The sequence below is a fragment of the Desarmillaria tabescens genome (genome assembly GCF_030435595.1).
Source record: "Desarmillaria tabescens strain CCBAS 213 chromosome Unknown EV420scaffold_107, whole genome shotgun sequence".
In the NCBI taxonomy this organism is placed as follows: Eukaryota; Fungi; Basidiomycota; class Agaricomycetes; order Agaricales; family Physalacriaceae; genus Desarmillaria; species Desarmillaria tabescens.
In genome coordinates, this window is record NW_026848406.1 from 64997 (window position 1) to 85513 (window position 20517).

At 48.1% G+C, this 20517-nt stretch overlaps 7 protein-coding genes across 7 annotated transcripts; 5 read left to right on the forward strand and 2 right to left on the reverse strand.

Annotated features, from left to right (window-relative positions):
• Positions 1–3571: 3571 nt before the first annotated feature.
• Positions 3572–4573, forward strand: EV420DRAFT_1651861 (uncharacterized protein; the record flags this gene model as incomplete). Its single annotated transcript, XM_060478595.1, has 7 exons — positions 3572–3588; positions 3643–3700; positions 3767–3871; positions 3920–3978; positions 4024–4081; positions 4132–4305; positions 4370–4573. 7 exons carry the CDS (start codon positions 3572–3574, stop codon positions 4571–4573), a joined length of 675 nt encoding a protein of 224 aa, XP_060322638.1.
• A 175-nt stretch (positions 4574–4748) lies between these two features.
• EV420DRAFT_1651862 (uncharacterized protein) lies at positions 4749–6131 on the forward strand (the record flags this gene model as incomplete). The annotated part of the gene is made up of 3 exons (XM_060478596.1): positions 4749–4959; positions 5459–5648; positions 5948–6131. The coding sequence occupies 3 exons, from the start codon at positions 4749–4751 to the stop codon at positions 6129–6131; spliced, it is 585 nt and encodes a 194-aa protein (XP_060322639.1).
• A 2658-nt stretch (positions 6132–8789) lies between these two features.
• EV420DRAFT_1487026 (uncharacterized protein) lies at positions 8790–10221 on the forward strand (the record flags this gene model as incomplete). Its single annotated transcript, XM_060470478.1, has 6 exons — positions 8790–8934; positions 9135–9241; positions 9492–9652; positions 9681–9760; positions 9916–10056; positions 10187–10221. The coding sequence occupies 6 exons, from the start codon at positions 8790–8792 to the stop codon at positions 10219–10221; spliced, it is 669 nt and encodes a 222-aa protein (XP_060322640.1).
• A 1422-nt stretch (positions 10222–11643) lies between these two features.
• On the forward strand, positions 11644–13985 carry EV420DRAFT_1587744 (uncharacterized protein; the record flags this gene model as incomplete). Its single annotated transcript, XM_060474844.1, has 3 exons — positions 11644–11664; positions 11816–12095; positions 12804–13985. Coding segments are annotated over 2 exons (1227 nt in total), but the record flags the coding sequence as incomplete, so codon positions are not given.
• EV420DRAFT_1587747 (uncharacterized protein) lies at positions 13986–15085 on the forward strand. The gene is made up of 3 exons (XM_060474845.1): positions 13986–14061; positions 14127–14681; positions 14735–15085. Exons 2-3 carry the CDS (start codon positions 14426–14428, stop codon positions 14965–14967), a joined length of 489 nt encoding a protein of 162 aa, XP_060322642.1. The 5' UTR covers positions 13986–14061; positions 14127–14425; the 3' UTR covers positions 14968–15085.
• Positions 15086–15993: 908 nt separating this feature from the next.
• EV420DRAFT_1487028 (heterotrimeric G-protein alpha subunit, GPA2-like protein) lies at positions 15994–17858 on the reverse strand (the record flags this gene model as incomplete). Its single annotated transcript, XM_060470479.1, has 12 exons — positions 15994–16014; positions 16065–16083; positions 16175–16211; positions 16374–16429; positions 16484–16596; positions 16666–16737; positions 16799–16870; positions 16929–17196; positions 17245–17540; positions 17588–17635; positions 17688–17717; positions 17772–17858. The coding sequence occupies 12 exons, from the start codon at positions 17856–17858 to the stop codon at positions 15994–15996; spliced, it is 1119 nt and encodes a 372-aa protein (XP_060322643.1).
• A 1253-nt stretch (positions 17859–19111) lies between these two features.
• On the reverse strand, positions 19112–19719 carry EV420DRAFT_1651865 (uncharacterized protein; the record flags this gene model as incomplete). Its single annotated transcript, XM_060478597.1, has 2 exons — positions 19112–19559; positions 19610–19719. 2 exons carry the CDS (start codon positions 19717–19719, stop codon positions 19112–19114), a joined length of 558 nt encoding a protein of 185 aa, XP_060322644.1.
• Positions 19720–20517: the final 798 nt, after the last annotated feature.

A 20517-nucleotide genomic window follows, 5' to 3' on the forward strand; every position in this document is an offset into this window, starting at 1 on the left:
CACACGGTGCACGTGTTATACAACATCGCCTGCATCTTTATCATCGGTTATTAATGTACCATATACAACTGCATCCAGAATGGTAATCTTGTCCATTTACTGTACCTCGGTTCTTGGTTGGCTAAGAGTTTCGAAAATGATAGTTATTGAATAAAATATTCAGCGCTTTGCACATTGAATCCGGCGTTTATGTCTCCTCATGTGATAGCATCCTAACTATACCTCAAGAGCATCTCCGCATGCGAAGACGTCACCCAGCGTTATCGTTGTACTTGAGCATGATGTATCTGCTCTCGAATGGTCATAAGTTCTGGCTGAGGATTGAAAAAAGGGTATCAGTCTATCACCTGAACGGCTGTGCCGTCCTGGGACAGGTACTCGCTGTGATCAATAATCACTGCATCGCAGATGGACATAACGACGCCGAGTCTGATGGAACCGGCAAATTTCAATACCATAATTTCCGTGTAATGCTCCCATAGACCAACGGTAAGCGTCTTTCTCGTCGTCTTGTGATACTGGTGCTCTTGCAACGGCAATGAACGAGACAGTTACGGTACCTGCGGATGAATCGTCGATAGGAATCAAGAAGATCGCACAGTAGTGGGGAATAGTGCGTTTGCGAGAAGTCCGTTTCACACAGGATCCTTGCAAATGCTGTTAGTTCCTGCACCGAGATGAGTAAAAATAGCTACTAACACTGCATTTACCTACAACCTACAGCCTATACACGTAAACAATAAGGCAAAGATGATCATCTGAACCCCGAGATGTTGGCCACGAGGATGGTGGGCATGCATTCTTTGTATCGCACCCTACCGAGGAGATGGACAGCATAGTACTCATGCAAGCAAAGTAAACGTCGTTTGCTCCTGGGTCGGGTGAGGAGCGATGCCGAGACGTTATTCTCACGCTTCTGTTGTAGAAATGAACGTAGATACGGTCAATATAGAAGCTAAGCATGCAGCCTACCTAAACTGTCATTACTACCATGCTGGTAGAAATTCTTTGCGACCCAACTCCGTGTGCAGTTTCAATATAACCTGAGCACCTATGAACAAGGAGCAGGCCATGAACGAAAGAGTTATTTACCAATACCGTTATAAACCCTCCAGGAACGTCTCCAGCTCACTCTCAAAGATATTGTCATCTTTCGATGAGAAGTCGAGGTATAAAATAACTCGTGGGCGCAAATTTTCCACGCAATGTTCATCTTTGTTTTCGTGACCGAGGACGGTGTCCTGACAAATGTAGATATTCGTCAGTAGTGATAGTACTGGATATAAGATGATTGGATTATTATTGCAATTTGAGCTGCGATAATTCGCGTTCAGTGAAATTAGCCTCGTCAATTATGACAAGAAACATACATGGCGATCCTCTATGCGACAGTGGGATCATACAGGCAACCTCTCGGGTGTCTGGGATGTTGGTGGTGTGGCTGGTTCGACATATCGAAACGAAGGTGCTGGCAGGGAGACGGAGGACACCCGAGTTGGAATCTTGGTCCCATCCGTATGTATCCTTGTGTTCACTTCCGGACTTGTGGATCAATAATCCTGCATACAACGACAAGATGTTTTACCACAAGGTCTAGTCAACTCTAGCAAGGACCCTCACCGTCGTAAGGGTCATGCTGCTTAATTTATTCGATGCTACGATTATAACCTAGGGCAATCGTATTAGCCAGGATCAGTCTCAGGGATCAATCAGGGATAGGGAATACCTTCGCCGAGGAAGCCGAAGAACGCACTCTTTTACCTCTCATCTTCGACTACATTCACAAATTCTCCATCACAGGGCATTTGTCGCTCGAAGATAACACTTAGCTGGCCCCCCAATTTCGGAATGAAGACTCGTGCCAGGTCGATGCGGGAGAATTTCGGATGAAAGGGCATTAGAAATTCGAAGCGAGATTGAATAGGGATGTGCACCGTACCGTTACGGATACGGCCGTACCCCTGACGGATGGATACGGATACGGATGGACCGTGTCCGTACCGTAGGAGCAAGAAAAGCGAGATTCACGGTACGTACGGGTATATGTACGGATGTAACGGCCGTATTACGGTCATAGAATACACTCAAAAGACCTGCATGCTCTCCGCAGCATAATACTAATAGTCATTGTCGTCTCCATGTAGAGAAAAGAAGATCTACTATAAAAACAGTCAGTTTCGAAGTCTTTCAGGGAATCAAAGAGACTTACACATCTTGTGTTCATGAATCGCGTGGGCAAAGTCATTTTGGTGGTCTGTATCGTAAGAGTGGCAGTGAGTGTGGACAACAATGGGAACCTAAGCAAGGAATGAGTGAGGTATGCACATCTAATACTCCGGAGTTTGTTGCATCGTGCCAGGTGATACGGTACTGGTTTGATTTGTAAAAAAACAGATTGACGACGGGAACTTGCACATTGCTGAGACAAATGCAAATTGTCATAGAGAGAGGGGGACTACGCATGGCTCATTGGAGTAGGTTGGTCAGGTAATTGGCGTACCTTGTACCAGGTTGAATTATTTAAGTTGAAACACTCGACAGATTACCGTGGCAAGCAATTTTCAGATGAGAGAGCGGAAAGGGAGTACCAAAAGTGGCTTCGGTTTCATATCAGTTGCAGCTGCCGTATACGGCCGTAACGGCTTGTCCCGTACGGTTGTTACGGGTACTCACCGTACCGTGAACCGTACGGTACCTTGCAGTCTCGCACTCGCAACGGTACGGACCCGTATCCGTATGTGCCGTACGTATCCACCGTATTACGGATACGGTGCACATCCCTAAGATTGAATATGATATTGACCAGTGACTAGTGACTAGTGAAGTTTGAAGTGGGGAGCGAAATAAAGGTTACGAGGAAACCCTTGATCGAAACAGATCGAAGCAGCTAATGACGTTCTGCCCTGAACAACACGTGTGCACGGGCCCGCTACGTGATTCGGACCCGAAGTATTTGGCGTCCAAAGAACCAAATAAAACGTGCTTCTTTCCTTTTTGCCTCCATGTTACTCATGCTACTGTGACTTCTCTCTCTTGAAAACTTCCGACCGGCTTATGAAGAGAACGAACCACGGTACCCAGTTTGTGAAGAGAGCAACTAGGCCAATCTGCTGTAACCAACTTCCTGCGCTCCGCCTTTCCACTGGTTTCCCTTGACGACCAATACGGCGACATCCACGTCACTATGAGCTGACTGGGTGTCGAATTCTTCGTCGAGCCGGTGTACTGCTTTCCCACCGGGATGGAACACTCACGGAGGACGACCAGGGCAGGGCAGAAGTGCAGGGCGTTAAGAAGGCTCTCGCGCATGGCGGGACAACATACTGATCGCAGGCAAGACCCACCTCTTTCCACATGCCGAGGGGTGCACGTTCTGGTCATCACAGCTACTGCGGCGCGCTCTCCGTCTCTTCGCTTCGCCGAATGTAGAGTGGCTGTTCGTTCTGATGCGATGCATCTTGACGTAGTCGAATTGTGCTGTAGGAATAGACGTGGTGGCAGTATCTAGACGATAAACGAAAGACGGGAGGGATTGAGTCTTTCAGGTATGGCTCGGTGAACCGTACAACGAATGGTTAGGATCAAGAGGTATGTGCAACTTTATCAAGTCGTTGGTCTTAGCAGCTCATATCATTCTTGCAGGATGTTAAGCGTCTGTGTCAAGTTCAATCCGGTGCAATTTGACCTGGCATCTCTCTCGGTGAGTTTTGATCCTGTGATGGACCTTCATCGCTTTGACGACCATATGTAGACATTTCCCGTATAGTCAAGGCACAAATCAAAGAACCCGACTAGGGAGTCAGTCACCGGACGCTATTGTTCACCCACGTTTATCAGTGATTCGTCTCTTCTACCCGAAGGAAATTATTCTGTAAGATTCATGATTTTTTCTCTCCTTCAATCCATGATGCATTCATAGATCACTGCAAAGCGCTACGAACGCCTTGTTCAAAAATCACTTGTCGCCGGTTGTCAATGGTACGTCGCCGGCATTCCGTAAGAAGCTAGCTAAATCGTCTTTAGGTATACAATGTCTAGCCACGAAGCCTTCTACACGCCTACATCAGATATCGCTCTACCAGTTTCGACGTCAGCAGCATCGGAAAAGCGCCATCCTTCAGCTCGAGTCAGAAACCACCGCCTCTGCACACACGTCGACACCTCCAGTCTCACGGACTAAAATACGACTCTTTGCGTGCACTAACTCTAACCCCCACTCCCGCTGGAACTGCTCTGTTAATATTTCACGAATTAGAACGAGGCTCCATATCGTTCACAATTCAGACAACGCTCGTTCCCGTGGGTGTTCGTGCGGAAAGGTTTGACCTTGTTGCACGTATGCTGACGCTGTGGTCTACTGTGCGCATAGACTGTTCGTACGTTGGGCTTGCGTCGGAGTCTATCCGAGTGTCTCGACGTGACATGCACATCATTCCCCGTGGCCCTACCGTTCCGACATTTCGAAGGCTTTATTTCGACAAACCTTGCGCTCGAGACTCGATCGGCACATCTTCTTGAGCCCCGCTCGTCTCTCTCCGCTCTTCGGGTGCCTTCGCCTACATCACCTCAATAAAGGTAGACTCTACAACACACATTTACGTGTGCTCCCCTCCTTCCGCCACTTCAAATGGGTGTTCATCGACTTTACACAGTTTCTCACCTTTTGCGATGAGGCTAGTCATCCTCTTTGAGTCGGTCACATCCTACTTGGTTCGGACTCAGGATACCTCCCTGACCGCTTTCTCCTCATGAAAGTCGGACCTTCGCGTACATATCCTTCCCTGTGGTTCATGCCCTCACACCCTCTTATAACCCCAGCGACGGACGCTGATATCCTTGACAACCTTCACTGCCAGCGTCAGCAGACGTTCGTCTTCAACGACTGCTACACCAGCATCTGTTCTCTGAACAGACTCCTCTCATATCCCATCAACCATTTTGGAGGGGAGAGCGTTTACGGTGCGCTCGATTCGACTCATCTGTCCCGCCTTCGGGACTCGCGTATCACGCATAGACGAACTGGTTCGAGGCTATGTCGAGGATATTCAAAACGAGGAACGCCTTGAAGGAATTTGGACTTTAGATTGCGGCACTGGGAGAAGGTGAATGCGCAGATTCGGAAGGAGGGTTTTTGTGTTATGTTGCGAGCGGACTGATAAGGAGTGGATAAGGACATCGTGTGGCGGTTTTGTACTTTCTTCTGTACGTATTTCGCTTGGACGATGTATCGATGAATCAATGAATGATCGCAAAAAATGGAGCTTGAAAGCACCGAAGTTGCGGACCGTCTTTTCCGGGTCGGACCGGGCAGTAGCGCAAACAAAGACGCGCCTTTCTCTCTGACCGCCATTGACTTCTCTATGTCACTCTCCGTGTACTATTTCTCCGCAGATCAACACATATATGAAAGGTAACAATTATCTACGCTTCTTTCCACTCACAGATAAACTGTGTGAAGTGCTGTATGGACGCCCGCTTCAGCTAATCGCCGAGATATCTTTGAACGTCTATCAGGGCAGGCTGGTTAATGCTGAGCTGTCTGTTACCCACTTTGATGATCCGGGCGCTAGTCCGCACAGCTTAACTTCTGACCACGACGACAGCACACTTGGTGCTATCACAGCTTTGTACCAACCTACATCATCTCTGTACGTTGGTATGTGTCATTGTCGGACCTTCGATCCTTGCTTTGTACTCTCATTCCGCTACCACTGGGATGAAAACCCCCCGGATGCAAGGGAAGGGATAGTTGATCGAGGAGTCTCTGTCTTGATGATGCTGGTAAGCACTTCAAGACGCACGGAAAGACAAGGATTAATGCATTGCAGAAAGTACGGACTCGTGTCCAGTATGAGAGACTTCCCTCTCTGCCTTCGCCGAGACCACCTATCAAGCAGAATCAGCCGCTCCAGTGCCGAGTTAACGGTCCTATACTGACAGTCTGTAGAAGGTCTGTCATACAATCTGCTCAGGTCAATACTCCCTGCATTGACCTTGGTATTGACGAAGTCTTGAAGGAACTCAATGTGACACTCGACGCACCATATACTCCGGACGACTCGGCTCTCGAATACTTCATCTCACAAAATTACGACTTTCGCACTGTCTACGCTAATTTCCATTCCTATTGACCATTACCATGCGCATCCAAGAAGCTTAGGACTTGGACCGGGAGATGCAACAAGATATGATCATCGATAACAACATCTCCCGCAGAAATAGTCCGCCTCGACGCATCAAGAGCTGTACGCTAATTAGGTCGTGCCATTCTGGGTTTCCAGAGAATGCGCATGGGCAATTCGTTAGATATCCATGCATGTGATATCGCCGATATCGCATGCGTGGATATCTGATGGGGGGTGCATGGATCTCTGCATGCCCATCAATGGCCCGTGCTGAGCGCTGACTGGTCGATCCTTAAAGACACGGATGTAGATGTTGAACCTGCGAGTAGAGTATGTATAGTTAGATCATCAATAACAGCATCTCCGACGATAATATTCCACCTTGACACATTTGGATCTGTATGCTAATTGGGTGGTGCCACTCTGGGTTACCAGGAAACGCCATGGGCAACTCGTCAGATATCCATGCATGTGATATCACCAATATCACATGCGTGGATATCTTGTGAGGAGCGCGTGGGTTTCTGGATGCCCATCAGTGGCCTGAGGTGAGCACTAGTCCCGATCCCCGATTGATCCCTAAAGATACGAACTCTGGTCTCATCCGGATCGAGATGTTGAACCTGAAAGCAGAGTATGTGTGGCGAGATGTTCTGTGTTCGAAGCAATCAGGTGGGATTAGGGAGGATGTATGCACAGGAGAGTGAAGGTTGACGTACTCACCATCGGATCCAGCGCAAAGGTGGTGTATTACCTTAGAATACTCGGTCGGCATTTTTTAATAAAGCGAGGTGATTTATGCAGCGATCAGTTTTGGTTCAGGCGGGCATGAACACTGCAGGAAGTCAGCAATAATTCGATCAGGGAGACGCAAGCAGTAAATACTTCGACTCGTCAGATATACATACAGCTTCAGGATAAAACAGAGCCATCCGCGATTGAAAGTGATGGAAGGGTTCAATGTGGGAGGAGTGCAATGAAGGCAGACATGTTAGGCGTCAGGAGAGAAGATGGAAGGCCCACGACGGACTTTTAACCACGGCTTTAAGCCCGGGCCGGACACTGCGTGTGTGCCGGCCCCGGGTACATCGGTTTTATAGGAAAATTTACTTCCCCTTTCGTTCCTTGTGCTTGTAGCAACACTAACGCCAGCATCTACCAAGCCTTTGAAGGAGCCTTGTCATGTTCCCTATCGGCTACTATCGAGGGAATCCCAGTCGATCGTTAGCACCGTCTAACACGCTGTGAAGATAAATTCCTTGGACAAAAAGGTCCCGCATCACTGGACAACGGTGGAGGTCTGCTCGAACCCACATTGCCCATTATTACTGAGTCAAGAGATACCATCCTTCTGGTGCATACCATTTTTTGGCTTATCCCTTTCCCTTTCCCTCTAATGTGATGTCTTGCCTTGGTTCTAGGGAGAAAGGCGAGCTCGGAAATGGCACGACTGGCGAACATATTACGACGTCAAACAAGACAGTGTTTGATATCTTTTACGAACCGCTGGTGAAGGATCTCAGGCCTGAGAAAATTATGCAGCTGTCGTAAGGCCAGCAGCATTCGATTGCGCTGGATGAGAAAGTGTACGCGATCTGCGTTGTCAAACATTGTTACTTTTTCTTCTTCGAGAACTCAGAGTCTCCTTTTCCCTGACTGATGGCCCATTACAATATCTTTCATATCTGGGGTTACAACGGATACTGCTATCTCTGTCTAGAAAACAAGGTCGACGCACTACATCCCAAGCAAACCTCTCAATCCCGTACTGCGTTGATAAGAATTTGCAGAGAGCGCGATGCTATCCATTTATATATAGTGTACACCGGTTCTAGCTGACAGTCGTGTACAGTGCATCTCCCTGACGCGAACTGCGAGCTCGATTGTATGGATCAACGTGTAACGAGGCCGAACCCCCATATTCAGATAGCTGGGAATGCCAGAACTGTGCTCATAATTCCGCCGGCGGCGACGGGTATCTGGAAGATGACGAATAAGAATAGTGTAGCCATGTGCACCGAGTTACGACTTATTGCGGGAAGTTCTTGAAGGGCAGAAACATGGGGCCGATACAGTATGCTGATTAAGAACATTCCCAATCTCATGAGAATATGCTCAACGAATATCCAGCACTATCAGTCCAAAGCAAGTTCACGGATCTCTCTTATTCAAGTCGGCTCAGCTGACAAAGGAGCACAACTAAAGACGCATCTTTCTCTCCGACTATCGTAACCGTCTCTCTCTCACCCCCTCCTCTCACTCTTCTCTGCGGCCTGGCCCATGTACAACATGCGACCTTTGAAACAAATTTATGGCGACTCGCAGCGCACATCCTCGTCAGTGAAGAATCACACGTCAAAGCACGTAAAATATAGTGCCTCAAATCCTGGTCAACAATCGTCTGCCCAGATTCTGACGCGACAACGTTATGCGGTGACCTAGATAAGTCTACGGGTGCATCAGTACTGGGAGTATGCTCACAGGGGGGTCTATCCTGGCTGTGGATATCAACACCGAGAATAAAAAACCAGATCGATGTCGCTCTGAGTTCCGACACATACTGTGGGATGGTATGGGGATGATGACCAGGAGAATCCGAGGTTTGCTTCATTTCCGATTCAATCATGTCATTGTCTAAATTCTACTTCCAGAAACTGGTCTCCCATGAAACGCGCCTTAGTCACGTTCAGCAACAACTTCTTGACCTTCAGCGTATATATCGGCCCAGATCTGTATTCGATTCCTGGCCTGACGGTTGACTTCAATGTCCCTCAAACCACCACTCTTGGTCTCACGCTGTACGTTCTTGGTAAGTTCTTTTATGTTCAACTCCAGTCCGCACAGTCCTTCGATTTCGAATGGGAACCAGCTTTTGAGTGATGGCGGACCCGGTTATATTCCATGTACCTACATGAAGATGGCATAAGTGAAAGCCCGCAAAAGGAGAATGGTTTGCACTCACAAGTTTCGATGTAATCCGCACTATCAATGTCTCTCGGAACTCTAAAGTTCCACGAGATGACGTGCTTGGCATTTTCTGGCTTCACCGCGTAGTGGATGTCGTTCGCCCTTCAATTGAAGGGACTGTAATCTTCAAAGCGGTCTACACGACGAGGGTAGAGTCAAAGTATTAGATAGCTGGATGTCACATCATTGAAAGACTAATTCGTTCTGGGAGGTGATTTACATACCAATGCACGAAGATTCGCCTGCAGTCCGGTCCTCGATGTGAATTCAGGTGCAAGTGCACATGCAAGGTAATTGACCAAGTAAGGTCTGCCTACATCGCCTAACCACTTGGCTAAAAAAGTGGCGGCCACTATGACTCAAAAAACTTGAACAAAAACCAAGAAGCATTCCGTAAAGCGTGGTAAAAACACAGGAGTTACTACAAGAGAAGTGGTGGAACAAGAATGCTTGAAGAAGGTGGTGGTAGGAGGCAAAGACGCGTCGTTATTTGCTTTACCTGGCCTGGATGGCTGGGCCGACCCAGATCCTGGATCCGGGTCAGAAAGCCGCCAGTTTTGGTGAATTGCAACTTCAATAGTATGGAAGGCCCCCAGAAGCTCTCACCAAACTTTGTCCGGCAAAAATCCGAAAATCGGTCCTCAAATATGCAACTTTTGGGGCTCAAAGTATGCTAACTCGGGCAAAGTCGGTTCTTCGGGCCTCCCGGGCCGAAGCCCCGTACGGAGCCGGCCGTCTGCTTTTGCTATATCCGCCAGCTCTGAGGACCTTTTTTTTTTACCTGTATTCGACATGACTACGAATTTTCGTTGGAATTTTGCAGGAAAATATTGCCGAGAGGAGTCAGAAATCCAAATCGGGACTGATATTGGCTCAGATGTCATGGCGATGGCGTCAGCGCCAGCCCAAAATATGCTAACATCCGGACAAAGTTCGACGACGTTTGGACCCAAAAGAGTTTGTAGTAAGTGGTTATATCTCGATCCCCCACTTCGGTATCATCCGCTTCCTGAGCAACTATTCGGCACCTTGCTATTTATCCGCCGGATTGCCCCGGGGCCAGTGTTGAGTCGATTGTTCAATGTCGAACTTAGACGTAAGAGGAGAAAAGGCACAAAGTCCGAACTGACATAGTATCTAGAAAATAATAAATGTACATGAAGAAATGAAAATTGATGCTTTCGAGACTCCGACACTCGAGAGAGTCTATGCATTGTCGACTCTCCAGGTATCGTGATTTTTCAGTGGTACTATGGTACTATGGTATTTTCTTGACTATCGTGGAAGTTACTGCCGCAATGCCATTGTCAATTCCTCAGTTTATCATTACATCACTGGCTTTCTCAAGACTCAAGTCCGCTTTTTAGCGTTAAACGTTAAACACTCTATATCGACAAATTACAACCTCGTTTTTAAAAATGTTACAACTGAACAACGTTGTATAATCAGTAATGCACAATAATTTTATTTGTGGGTCTAGAGAAAGCCGTGCTGTGTCGAAATTTGCACGTCGCTATCCGTTTGCACATGTCGACCACCTGCAATAGGCCGAACACTTGCCACGAAGGTGCCGGATACCCAGAGGTTCAACGGCTCCCGCAATTGGCTCCATAGGTCCTACGACCGGATCATAACCTTGTTATGGTGACGAGGGCTGAGTCGGTGTTGATGTTTTACCCCAATGAACCTTATCAAGCGTTTCTGAGCCAGTAGCAGTGTAGAAATGTCTTTTAATTCTGCTATAATCTAAAGAATACCACAACTCAGCGTACATTGCTGCAAGCCGACCGTGTCCGCGGAAGTCCGAGTAAGTCAGGCCTGATCATCCGAGTTTCTCCGTTGTACTTCGCTTCATCTGGGGCTTCTTCGTTTCAACATCCTCAGGTACCCGGGATCGAGATATAACCACTCACTCGAGACTGGACCCAAAATATGCTAAAATCCGGACAAAGTTTGGTGGGAGCTTCTGGGGGCCTAGTATGGATCACCAGGTAACGATGGCGCTGAGCCTCCATTCACGAATCGTCTAATCTCTGATAGCTGCATTTCCGATTTCCAAACGAAGACTCTTGTCGGGTCCATGGTGTACGGGAATAGGGCAATGAAGGAACGAGATGGACCAGTAAAGTCGGGAGCCCAATGGAGTTTACGAGAAAGCCCCTGATCGAAGCGTGTTGAAGGACCAAGGTACCCCAGACACCGCATGTGCACACTGCGCACGGGCCCGCCACGCGCTTTATTTGGCACTCAGGGAAACAAACAAAGCGCGCTTCTTTCTTTTCACCTTCATGACCACCAGTGCTGCAGTGACGCCAACATTCTCTTGAAGACCACCGACCGGTTCATGAACTGAATGAACTGCGGTATTCAGCTTTCAAAGAGAGAAGTAGCGTGGAACAACGAGGCAGCAGGCCGTTCATTTCTCCGACCCAAAGAACCTTACACCGTACGATTCTTGGTTTCTTCTGCCCTTCAGTCACTGATTCATAATACATAGATAACTATCAAGCGCTAGGAACACGTAATTTGGCCTTGTTAAAAATTTGTTATCGTTATCGCCGGTTTCTCCATTGTATGTCACGAGGATTCTGTAAAGCATCAGCTAAAATGTTGTCAGGTCTATAATGTCTAGCTGCGAATCATCCTACACTCCTAAAGCCGATATCGCCAGCCTTTTGCGCACATGGGGCTCGCCCAGCTCTTTCGATGAAACCACGATAGACCACGTAACACTCGATATAAACAGCATCAACAACTCCATCCAACTCAGACTGGACCGTATCCTCCAGCTCGAATCAGAAATCGCCCGTCTCCATACTGAAGTCCACTTTTCCAGACTCCTACTCCAGAAATACGACTCTTTGCACGCGCCAATCCGCCGCCTCCCACCAGAACTGCTCTTGTTAATATTCCGCGAGTTGGAGTTAGACGGCTTATCGTTCAAAAATAGGACACCACTCGTTCTCATGGGTGTATGTGCGTCATGGCGTCACCTTGTTGCCAGTACCCCGACACTGGTCCACGATGAGGATGGGCTGTTCCTATGGTTGGGATTTGCATCGGAGTCTATCCGGGAGCCTAGACGTGTTATGGATCTGCCGAAATCCGGAGATGCGAGCACGAGGCGAGGAGTGATGATCGAAGCGAGGTATGATTAATTAGAAATGATGTACGTCGTTAGGGAATATAATGGATTCCGGCGAGGGTTCGTGAGGAGACCTGAGAGGTCCGGTTTGCGAAATAAAGGAAATCAGTAAGCGCGAAGCAATTACTGAGGGAAATAGCCGGTAAGCACGGAGCAATTACCGATATAGAAAGCCTGTAAGCGCGAAGCTATTACGGGCCGTGGGTGAAGGCAAGCGCTAAGCGTAACCTTCGGGTTGGTGTCAGAAAGCGCTAGGCGTATCCAACGAGTTGTTCAGAAAGCGCTAGGCGTAGCTGAGGGTTCACGCAGTGAAGGTGTCCTGAAGTGGTAGATTGGTAAAAGCTTTTTCAATACAATATTACCTACGAGTTTATATACTAAGGAAAGGATCAAGTCATTATTATTCTACAATGCTCCATAATATTCTAGTATTAGTAAGAGGAATAGAGAAAGTAAGAGAAAATAAGAGAAAGTACGAGCGAGTCACTACTAGGGCCGAGAAGGCCGAGTACGGGCATGTGTTGACTCATGCACCGAATTAGTGGATACCCAATATCCATAACAAGACGTGTCACGTACATCATCCCTGCTCGCTTTGACCCTCCAGTATTCTAAGGCTGTGCCCTTGGATATCATCCTGCATTCTGGGGGGGAGAGCTCCCGTGTCGAAGGCCTAACAAATCTACTGAAGCGGCATTCCTCGAGATGGCGCTCTCTTAACACCGATGATGGCGGGTTTATCCCAGCGAATCTCCCTGCACTGGAGACGCTCGTGTTACGTGATTTCTCAACACTGTCGTCCTCTCTCCAGGCACCTTGCCTACGTACCCTTCGTATTGGCGCATTCCACGACATACCTTTTATCTCCTTCCCTTTCCTCCGCCATCTAGAATGCACCATCGACCACTCTACCCAACTCATCACTCTTCTCAAACACGCCAACCAGCTCACCTCTCTTCGAGTCCGCTATCGACAGGGTTCCGTCATCGATGAGCAACCCAATACAAGCATAACCAGCAACCTGCTTCAGCTCGATCTCCCTACCCAAATACCCGAGACCCTCGCATATATCTCCTTCCCTGCGCTTCACACGCTCAAGCTGGGTTGCAGATCCCGTGATCTTCGACTTGTCTATAGCCCAAGCGAGATCAATATACTGAACCATCTCCAATGTCCAGATCTGGGCACGCTAGTCTTCCGGGATGCCATCCACATCATGTCATTCGCCAGACTCCTCTCGTACCCCATTACTCGCTTAAACCTAGTGGTAACCGACGAGAGCCTGTACGATGCGCTGGGTTCGACGATTCTTCCCTGTCTGGAAGACTTGCGTGTCACACACTGTGTGAAAGCGTTTGAGGGGTTGTTGAGGATGGTTAGGAGGACGAAAGGGAAGGGGTTGAGGAATTTGGATGTCAGGCCGTGGTACTACGAGGAGATAAGGAAGCTGTTTCAGGAGGAGAATGTCCATGGGTTGAGGACGAGGTTTCGTGCCATGCCGTGTAGAGGCTGATGAACGATGGTTCGGCGTTCTCGCGGTTTCTTTTGTGACATATTGTTGTGCTAAGTATTCGTGTTGCGACTCTCGATGTGGATAATTATTCCATACTTCTATTCAAGAATCGTTTCAGAATTCTCTGCAGGAATCGGACAGCGTAAGCTTTACATGATGGAATCGACACCTTGGCTGTTGGCTGTGTTTCTTGCTCTACCTACTACATCGGCGCTTAACTGCGGTGCTATCTTCATGATTACATTACTATCCGATGCGCGGTCTCTCATAGACAGACAGCCATATGCTTCTGTTGATGGGAAGAAATGACGGTTCGTATTTACAGTTATTTTGACATCACCGTGTCTATATAACGGCTGGGCTTCTCCATCTTCAGTTACCATGCAAAACCAACATCCCGATTCTTCTCATATCGCCCAATTGGCATCCCGCCTTCGAGAGAGCATCACATCTTCTCAAAGACATAAACTGCTTCTCCCCATAATATCTTCTGACCCCGCCATCTAGGAGAAAAAGGAAGCAGGACTATCATATCTAATCAAGTCGTTCCCGCGTGTCGTCCTCGTCGAACCAAACGATTGGTTCCCCCTAGGCTCCCTAAATTCTAATATCCGCATCGATGCACGAATCACTTCAGCCCTGGAACGAGGCTCCCCGGGGACGCGTTTCCTTGCCATGGTTCTGCTTGTTCATGGGCTAGCGCACGTCATCGGAAAGAAGTATCACCTGGGTGATCAGCAGCTTTCGTATTGCTTTGTGCAACTCAAGGTTACGGAGGATTCCCTAGCCGACTATGGATATCAGTTGGAAACGGCCGTCTTTGGTGGAATAATTGGCGTGGTATTTCTGAATGGTACTGCCACAGATCCTCAGCTCCCTGATATCGCGTATTTCACAATCCGGCCTCCCTCGGGAAAGATATGCAGGCTTGGTATACTACTCTATTGTGTCTGTTGCACCTTCACTGAACCTAAATTTGCACAGACATCGAGCGCGTGGAATCTTGGAACTTTGGGGGCGACGACAGCAAATTCGCTCCCTTCCTTATCGAAGGCCTTGACGAGTTGCAGATGTCATTCAATGATTTCCTCTCGTGTACTTGTGCGGTAGTGAATGCGTCATACGCGACTGTCAACATCCCACCTGACAGGCTCCGATATGAACCGCGTAGGATTGGCGATATGTTGATAGTCCCTCCTAAACGTTGTATGCGTTAAATTTCCGTAATTAACACACCTAATTTGGATATAGACACGATTCGATAAATCATTGTACTCGATATCGCAGTGAGGAAACGGAAGGACATTCAGGAGCAACGATTGATTTTGATCAAGGTAGGCAGCGAGCATGAATTCCGGTAAGTATTCGGCAAAAGTCAGACTCACAACCTGGTTGTGATCAGCAAATGCGCTCGTCCTGCACCAAGACTATCTACCTGAATATGATTCAAGTGCTGCGAGTGTACAGGAAAGAATGATTTTGGTAAATACCGTGGTGCACGAAAAAAAAAATTCAATGCTTCATACTTCTCCCTCGCTCCAGATGAGACAGAGTTATTGTGGTACATCCTGGAATTGACCTACCCAAAGTTACAAGACAATGGCAGCCATGGTACTAGTAACGCCGGATGCTCAAGCAGAGGCGGTGATACTACCCCGTGCCACCAATGCCCACCGAGGAAGATCTCCTTTTGCCAACGCCAGAGAGTTGCGCTGATTTTCTTGTCCAGTGAGCCTGATGCGTCGACAGTTCATCAAAGGTTCATCAAAGAAACTCCTTAATTCACGCTTAACACGACGACGCGGAGGGGTAATGAGAGTGACCCCGACCAAACGTTACGTCCAGAGAGAAGGAGTAGTAGGAGTCCCCAAGGGGTGAACCATGGCTCTTCTCGCCTCAAGCCGTGCTCGAGGACGAGGCCGGTTAGCCAATGGTATTAGATGCTGTCGTTGTGCCGCTGGTACTTGATATCATCGAGGAGGAAGAGACGGACATGTCATCAATGTATCCTCGTCAACACCAACACATGAAAGCTCCGTGCTGCGTGTATGGGTCACCGCCCTATGGTGGTAGCTCCACGACACCATCCGGCAGTCCAATCGTAAGGTCAGTGTTATCCGAACTCTTTGTGGGTCGCACGTCCGAGTGTGAATAAACGATTAGAATTATGAATTTCGAACGTAATGATAGTCGTAGGATCTCATAATGATAGTACAGAAAGTGAATGGATATAGGATAACAAATCAAAGCAGAGCATCACGGATCTGTCCGAAAATCAGATGGGATCATCACACGACAGGAGAAAGGGACTTACATTACCAGACATAATTGAACTGGGTATCAACATATGACGGTGAGAAAAAGTACAAGTCAGATCGTGTAAAAACAAAAAAATGAATGAAAAGGCGAGGCCGATGCTCAGACCAACTTCGCAGTGGCAAGGTTGATCCGCAGAATGACACTAGACAGAAAAGAGTGGGAGGGAAAAGGCGATAGGAGAAGATTGAGTCGAAGACAAAATGGGCGAGGAAGGAACGGGGGAAAAGGGCACTCACTCTGAAAGGGAAAAAAGGGCGAACGTCAACGATTGATATAAATCCAAACTGAATAGAACGCAACGTACCTTCCACAGCAGCCATCACGACCCGAAGCATGGCGATATCAGTCGCTGTCGTTATACTGATACACATCAGCACCATCGTTCAACCAAACCCACGCTGAACAACAACTTACTGTATATAAATCTCCCTCTCCTTATGTCGACGAGCCTTAGTCGCCAATTTCGAAAAACGTCGCCTGAAGTAATCTCGGCCTGCACGGACATCACCAACATCACCATCAAAGTCCTAATGATGGACGGATGAGTCACGAGAGAGAGAAGAATGCACACGCGCGCGGGAGAAGGCTTCACGTACTGGGAAGAAGTTTTTGATATCAGAATGAGGTACCTTCTTTTCGAAGAGGTCATTTTTGTTCAAAAACAAGATCTAAAAAACGGTCAAATCTCGGCTGAGTAAGTGGGTGGGTGTCAGGGAGGGTCGTACGTACGATCGAAGTGTACTTGAACCACTGGGAATGACATATGGAGTCCCATATCGTCATAGCATCCTGCATCTGGTTCTATCAGATCAGATCAAGTCAGCACGGCGTCTGCGAAAGATCAAAGCTAATCACTTACAGCATCCTTATCCTCCACCAGACACTGATCGTACCCACTCAAACTAACGAGGAACAAGATGCTTGTCACATCCTGGAAACAATGTATCCATTTCCGACGTTCGGATTTCTGTCCCCCGACATCGACCATGGTAAGCTCGCGTTCCCGTAGAGAAAAGACCGTTTCCTTGATACCAATAGTCCGAGCACGGCAACGTATGATATCCTGCTCCGTTGGCTGATATAGAGGATCGAACAGGCGATTTAGATCCGAGAAGAAATAATCCAAGCTAGCCTTTGTGAGAAGACATCAACAAGTGAAAAGATGGCAGACATACTTTTCGGGCAAGGCTGCTTCGTTCCCTCTCCGCCATGCTTTGCGAGCGCCAGCGTCTGCCCACAGCGCCTTGAGTGGCCCATAATATTCCAAAGGGAACGGCTCTCCGTCCCTCAAGTACCGCGCATTGTAAATGACATCGATATATTCAATGTTGTCCTCCGAAACCTTGAGATCCATGTCTTCCATCGCATCGAGGATACACTTTAAGCCGCCGGTGAGGTTGTCAAATGTGAGCTGCCGGTACCACTCGATTTCTTGTGGTGAAAAGGGGATTTTGTGGATGAGGCGCATTTGCTATCACATAGGATGAGTGCTGTGTGCTATGAGAGATGTATGCGCACCTTCAGCACAGTTGACTTTCCAGAATCCCCAGATCCCAAGAGCAAGACCTAAGCGGGCGATATTGAAGAAGAGATATGGACGGTGTTTGGGAACACATACCTTAACTTGGATCGCCAATTTTGCCTTGGCCTGGCAGTCACTTGCCCTTATGGTTGCATACATTCAATTCGACAACAAACGTACCTCCTTGAGTTCCTTCTCGGCTTCTCTATGCAAAGCGATATCTGCATCCGTGACCTGGAAGCGATGAGAGGACAAGCATGCACCCATTGTGTAGACTTGGTAAGAGTAACACCAGCGAAAGAGCGCGTACACCACTGAGTGCGGGTTCTTGTGAACCTGGCGTATTCAGCTCGGTACCGAGAAGGCGAAAATAAAACAGATATACAGGAAATAAGGAAAGAAAATGGGAGAAAGGTAACGTGGTGAGAATGCAATTCTAAGACATGCCTTGAATTGTTTTTGGAAAATTTCCGATCAAATTATATGCATTTTGGTGCGGAAGCAGACCTATTTCAGTATCCCCGCAAAAGCTCTATCTCCGGACAGCTTCGTCAACCGACACCCTACCTCCGCGTAATCTTCTCGCATCACCCACGGATGCATCCGCGGTCCTTCATCCTACCGTGGTCACCCTCTTTTTTGTAGAGAAAACCGTCCTTCTAGCATCGTCATGTCCAATGGCATAACCTAGGCGTTTTTCTCAGAATAGTCCTTGTCTTGGAGCTGAAGATATTTACCTTATGGACGCGTTGATGAGCGAAATACCAATGGTCCTCGAACTAGGTTGGCAGGTTAAGGGTATACGTAATTGGAGTGACGGCGAGCCAATGCTTGGATCGATTTGAGACAGCTTGTCGACTTCAGATTCATGTCAGCTGTATTAGAAGGAGGTGGATCAAGGAAAGCACACACGTTATCGTATCCGCCTACGAGTCAAGGTGCGCTCATCAGGCTTCAACAGTACCTTCAGTCAAGCTCGCCCATCAACTAAATTACCACGGCCCCACCGAAGGAAGACCCACGTCGAGACCCGTAATCATTATGCCGGGATTGCTGGACCGTCACTAAATTGAGTCGATTCAAGAGTACATCAGCTTCAAGCGGCGGTGGGTGTATGAGCACAGTGACTCACGTTCTTCGCATTTCAGATGTGGGATAGGTAAAAGAGAAAGGTTAGAAGGAAGGTGAGCGGAGTGGTGGTGGTCGGAGAGAAAGGACGCGTCTTTGTTTGCGCTACTTTGGACGGGTCGCGTAAAAGACAGTGACGTCGTAGCTGTTCTCGCTCTTAACGCTCATCAGTTCAAACTGAAATCTCGAAAATCGATAATGATTTCTGGCCTCTTTCCTTACGTTGCGTTTGAAAATGTTATGCTAGGATGTACTTGTGACGACAGGGAGATAATTCATTTAATTCTCCTACAAAATCTCGAGAGAATTTTTGGATTAGTCTACGCCTGTCGAATGGCCCTTTGGTGAACCGGGCATCTTCCACCACTCCAAACACCAAACTGAACAGCCCGTCAACCGGAATTCGTAGAGATCCTACGGCCAGTCCTATCAACGCTAAGACTTGGCCTCGTTGACGCATAATCAGGCGGAGGATCATGTTCCATTTCCGACACTACTGCTGACTGTCTCTGCCGGTTCAAGAGAAGCTGAACAGTCGACTCCAACTCCTCAAGTCTCGCCCTATCACAGACCACTTCCCCCTGGTCCTGACTCACAGGAGACCCTTGACACGGCGTAACACAAGAAACCTTGTCCTGACAGTATGGCTCTAGAATCTGCGATTCCCTATCGGTATTCTTCTCCTGCGTTTTCCGCCGTCGGAGGAGGAAAACCACGAGGATTAGGAGTAAGGATACCAAAACAATGATGCCGATCACAGTCCCCAGGATCACAAGCCTATGAGCTGATGTTGGAGGATCAGAGGAAACGGGTGATGCCTGGACCACTAGACTGGTAGTGCTACCTTTTGTTAGCGCGCTTAATGAGGAAATAAATTGAAGAGGACGAACGACTCTGATTCAGAAATAGTCGTTGTTGAAACCACAGTCGTCATGTCGGCTGGTTCCTCCATGTTAGGCGTGGAACTTGTAGATGGTAACCCTGCTCCGGCAGAAGGCATTGGAATGTTCGGTGGCAATCTTGGGCTGAGAGGTGAAGGTTTCATAAGACTGGGAATTTGTCCTCAAGCCAGACAGGAAACCTCACGAGTTGTACTGTCCCTCTTCCTTCCAGATGACGGCCAGTAGTGAGTAACAAGCAGTGGGTTCTGAGATCATGGAATGCGGGGAGTGTACTTTCCACCAGTGCATTCTCTGTCCTCCACAGAGTGATATAGGTCCCCAGAGTAAGAGTGCTGTAATACGCAGGCAACAGCAGAAATGAATGAAAGCATCTAATCAGACGGCAACAGCACGGGATAAGGATGTGCGCCGCGTTCGGTAGACCCGAGTTGACTCGAAGGCGAGCCCATTCCTAGATAGAGTTAGCTGTATATCACAACGAATGCGATTGCCTGGAAGTGGTCTGTTTCGAGGTTGGTTTAGATCGGATGAAGGATGCAGAGACAGAGTTTACAGTTTCTGTAAGGTGTGATCCCAGTATAGATTAGCTGAGTTACGAGCCGAGGGGAGATCGTCGCATGACCTAGCTAAGTGGCTTTAGAAGTCACCCCATTAAACATTTCCATCTTCATGCTGTAAAAGCCTTGGATATCGCGTACTGCGGATCAATGAGTTGTACACACCGCTTCTCCTTAAGTGGCACCCTGAATCTCACAGACAATAGAAGTACGATTGCGGCATACAGCACGTCAGTACTAGTCGCAGCATGAGGCTATGGTCACGGAAGGGCGAACCCAAAGCGGAGTCGGATTCAGATTCCCCGCCTGTTGAATCTCGTCCTACATCCTTCGAGGGAT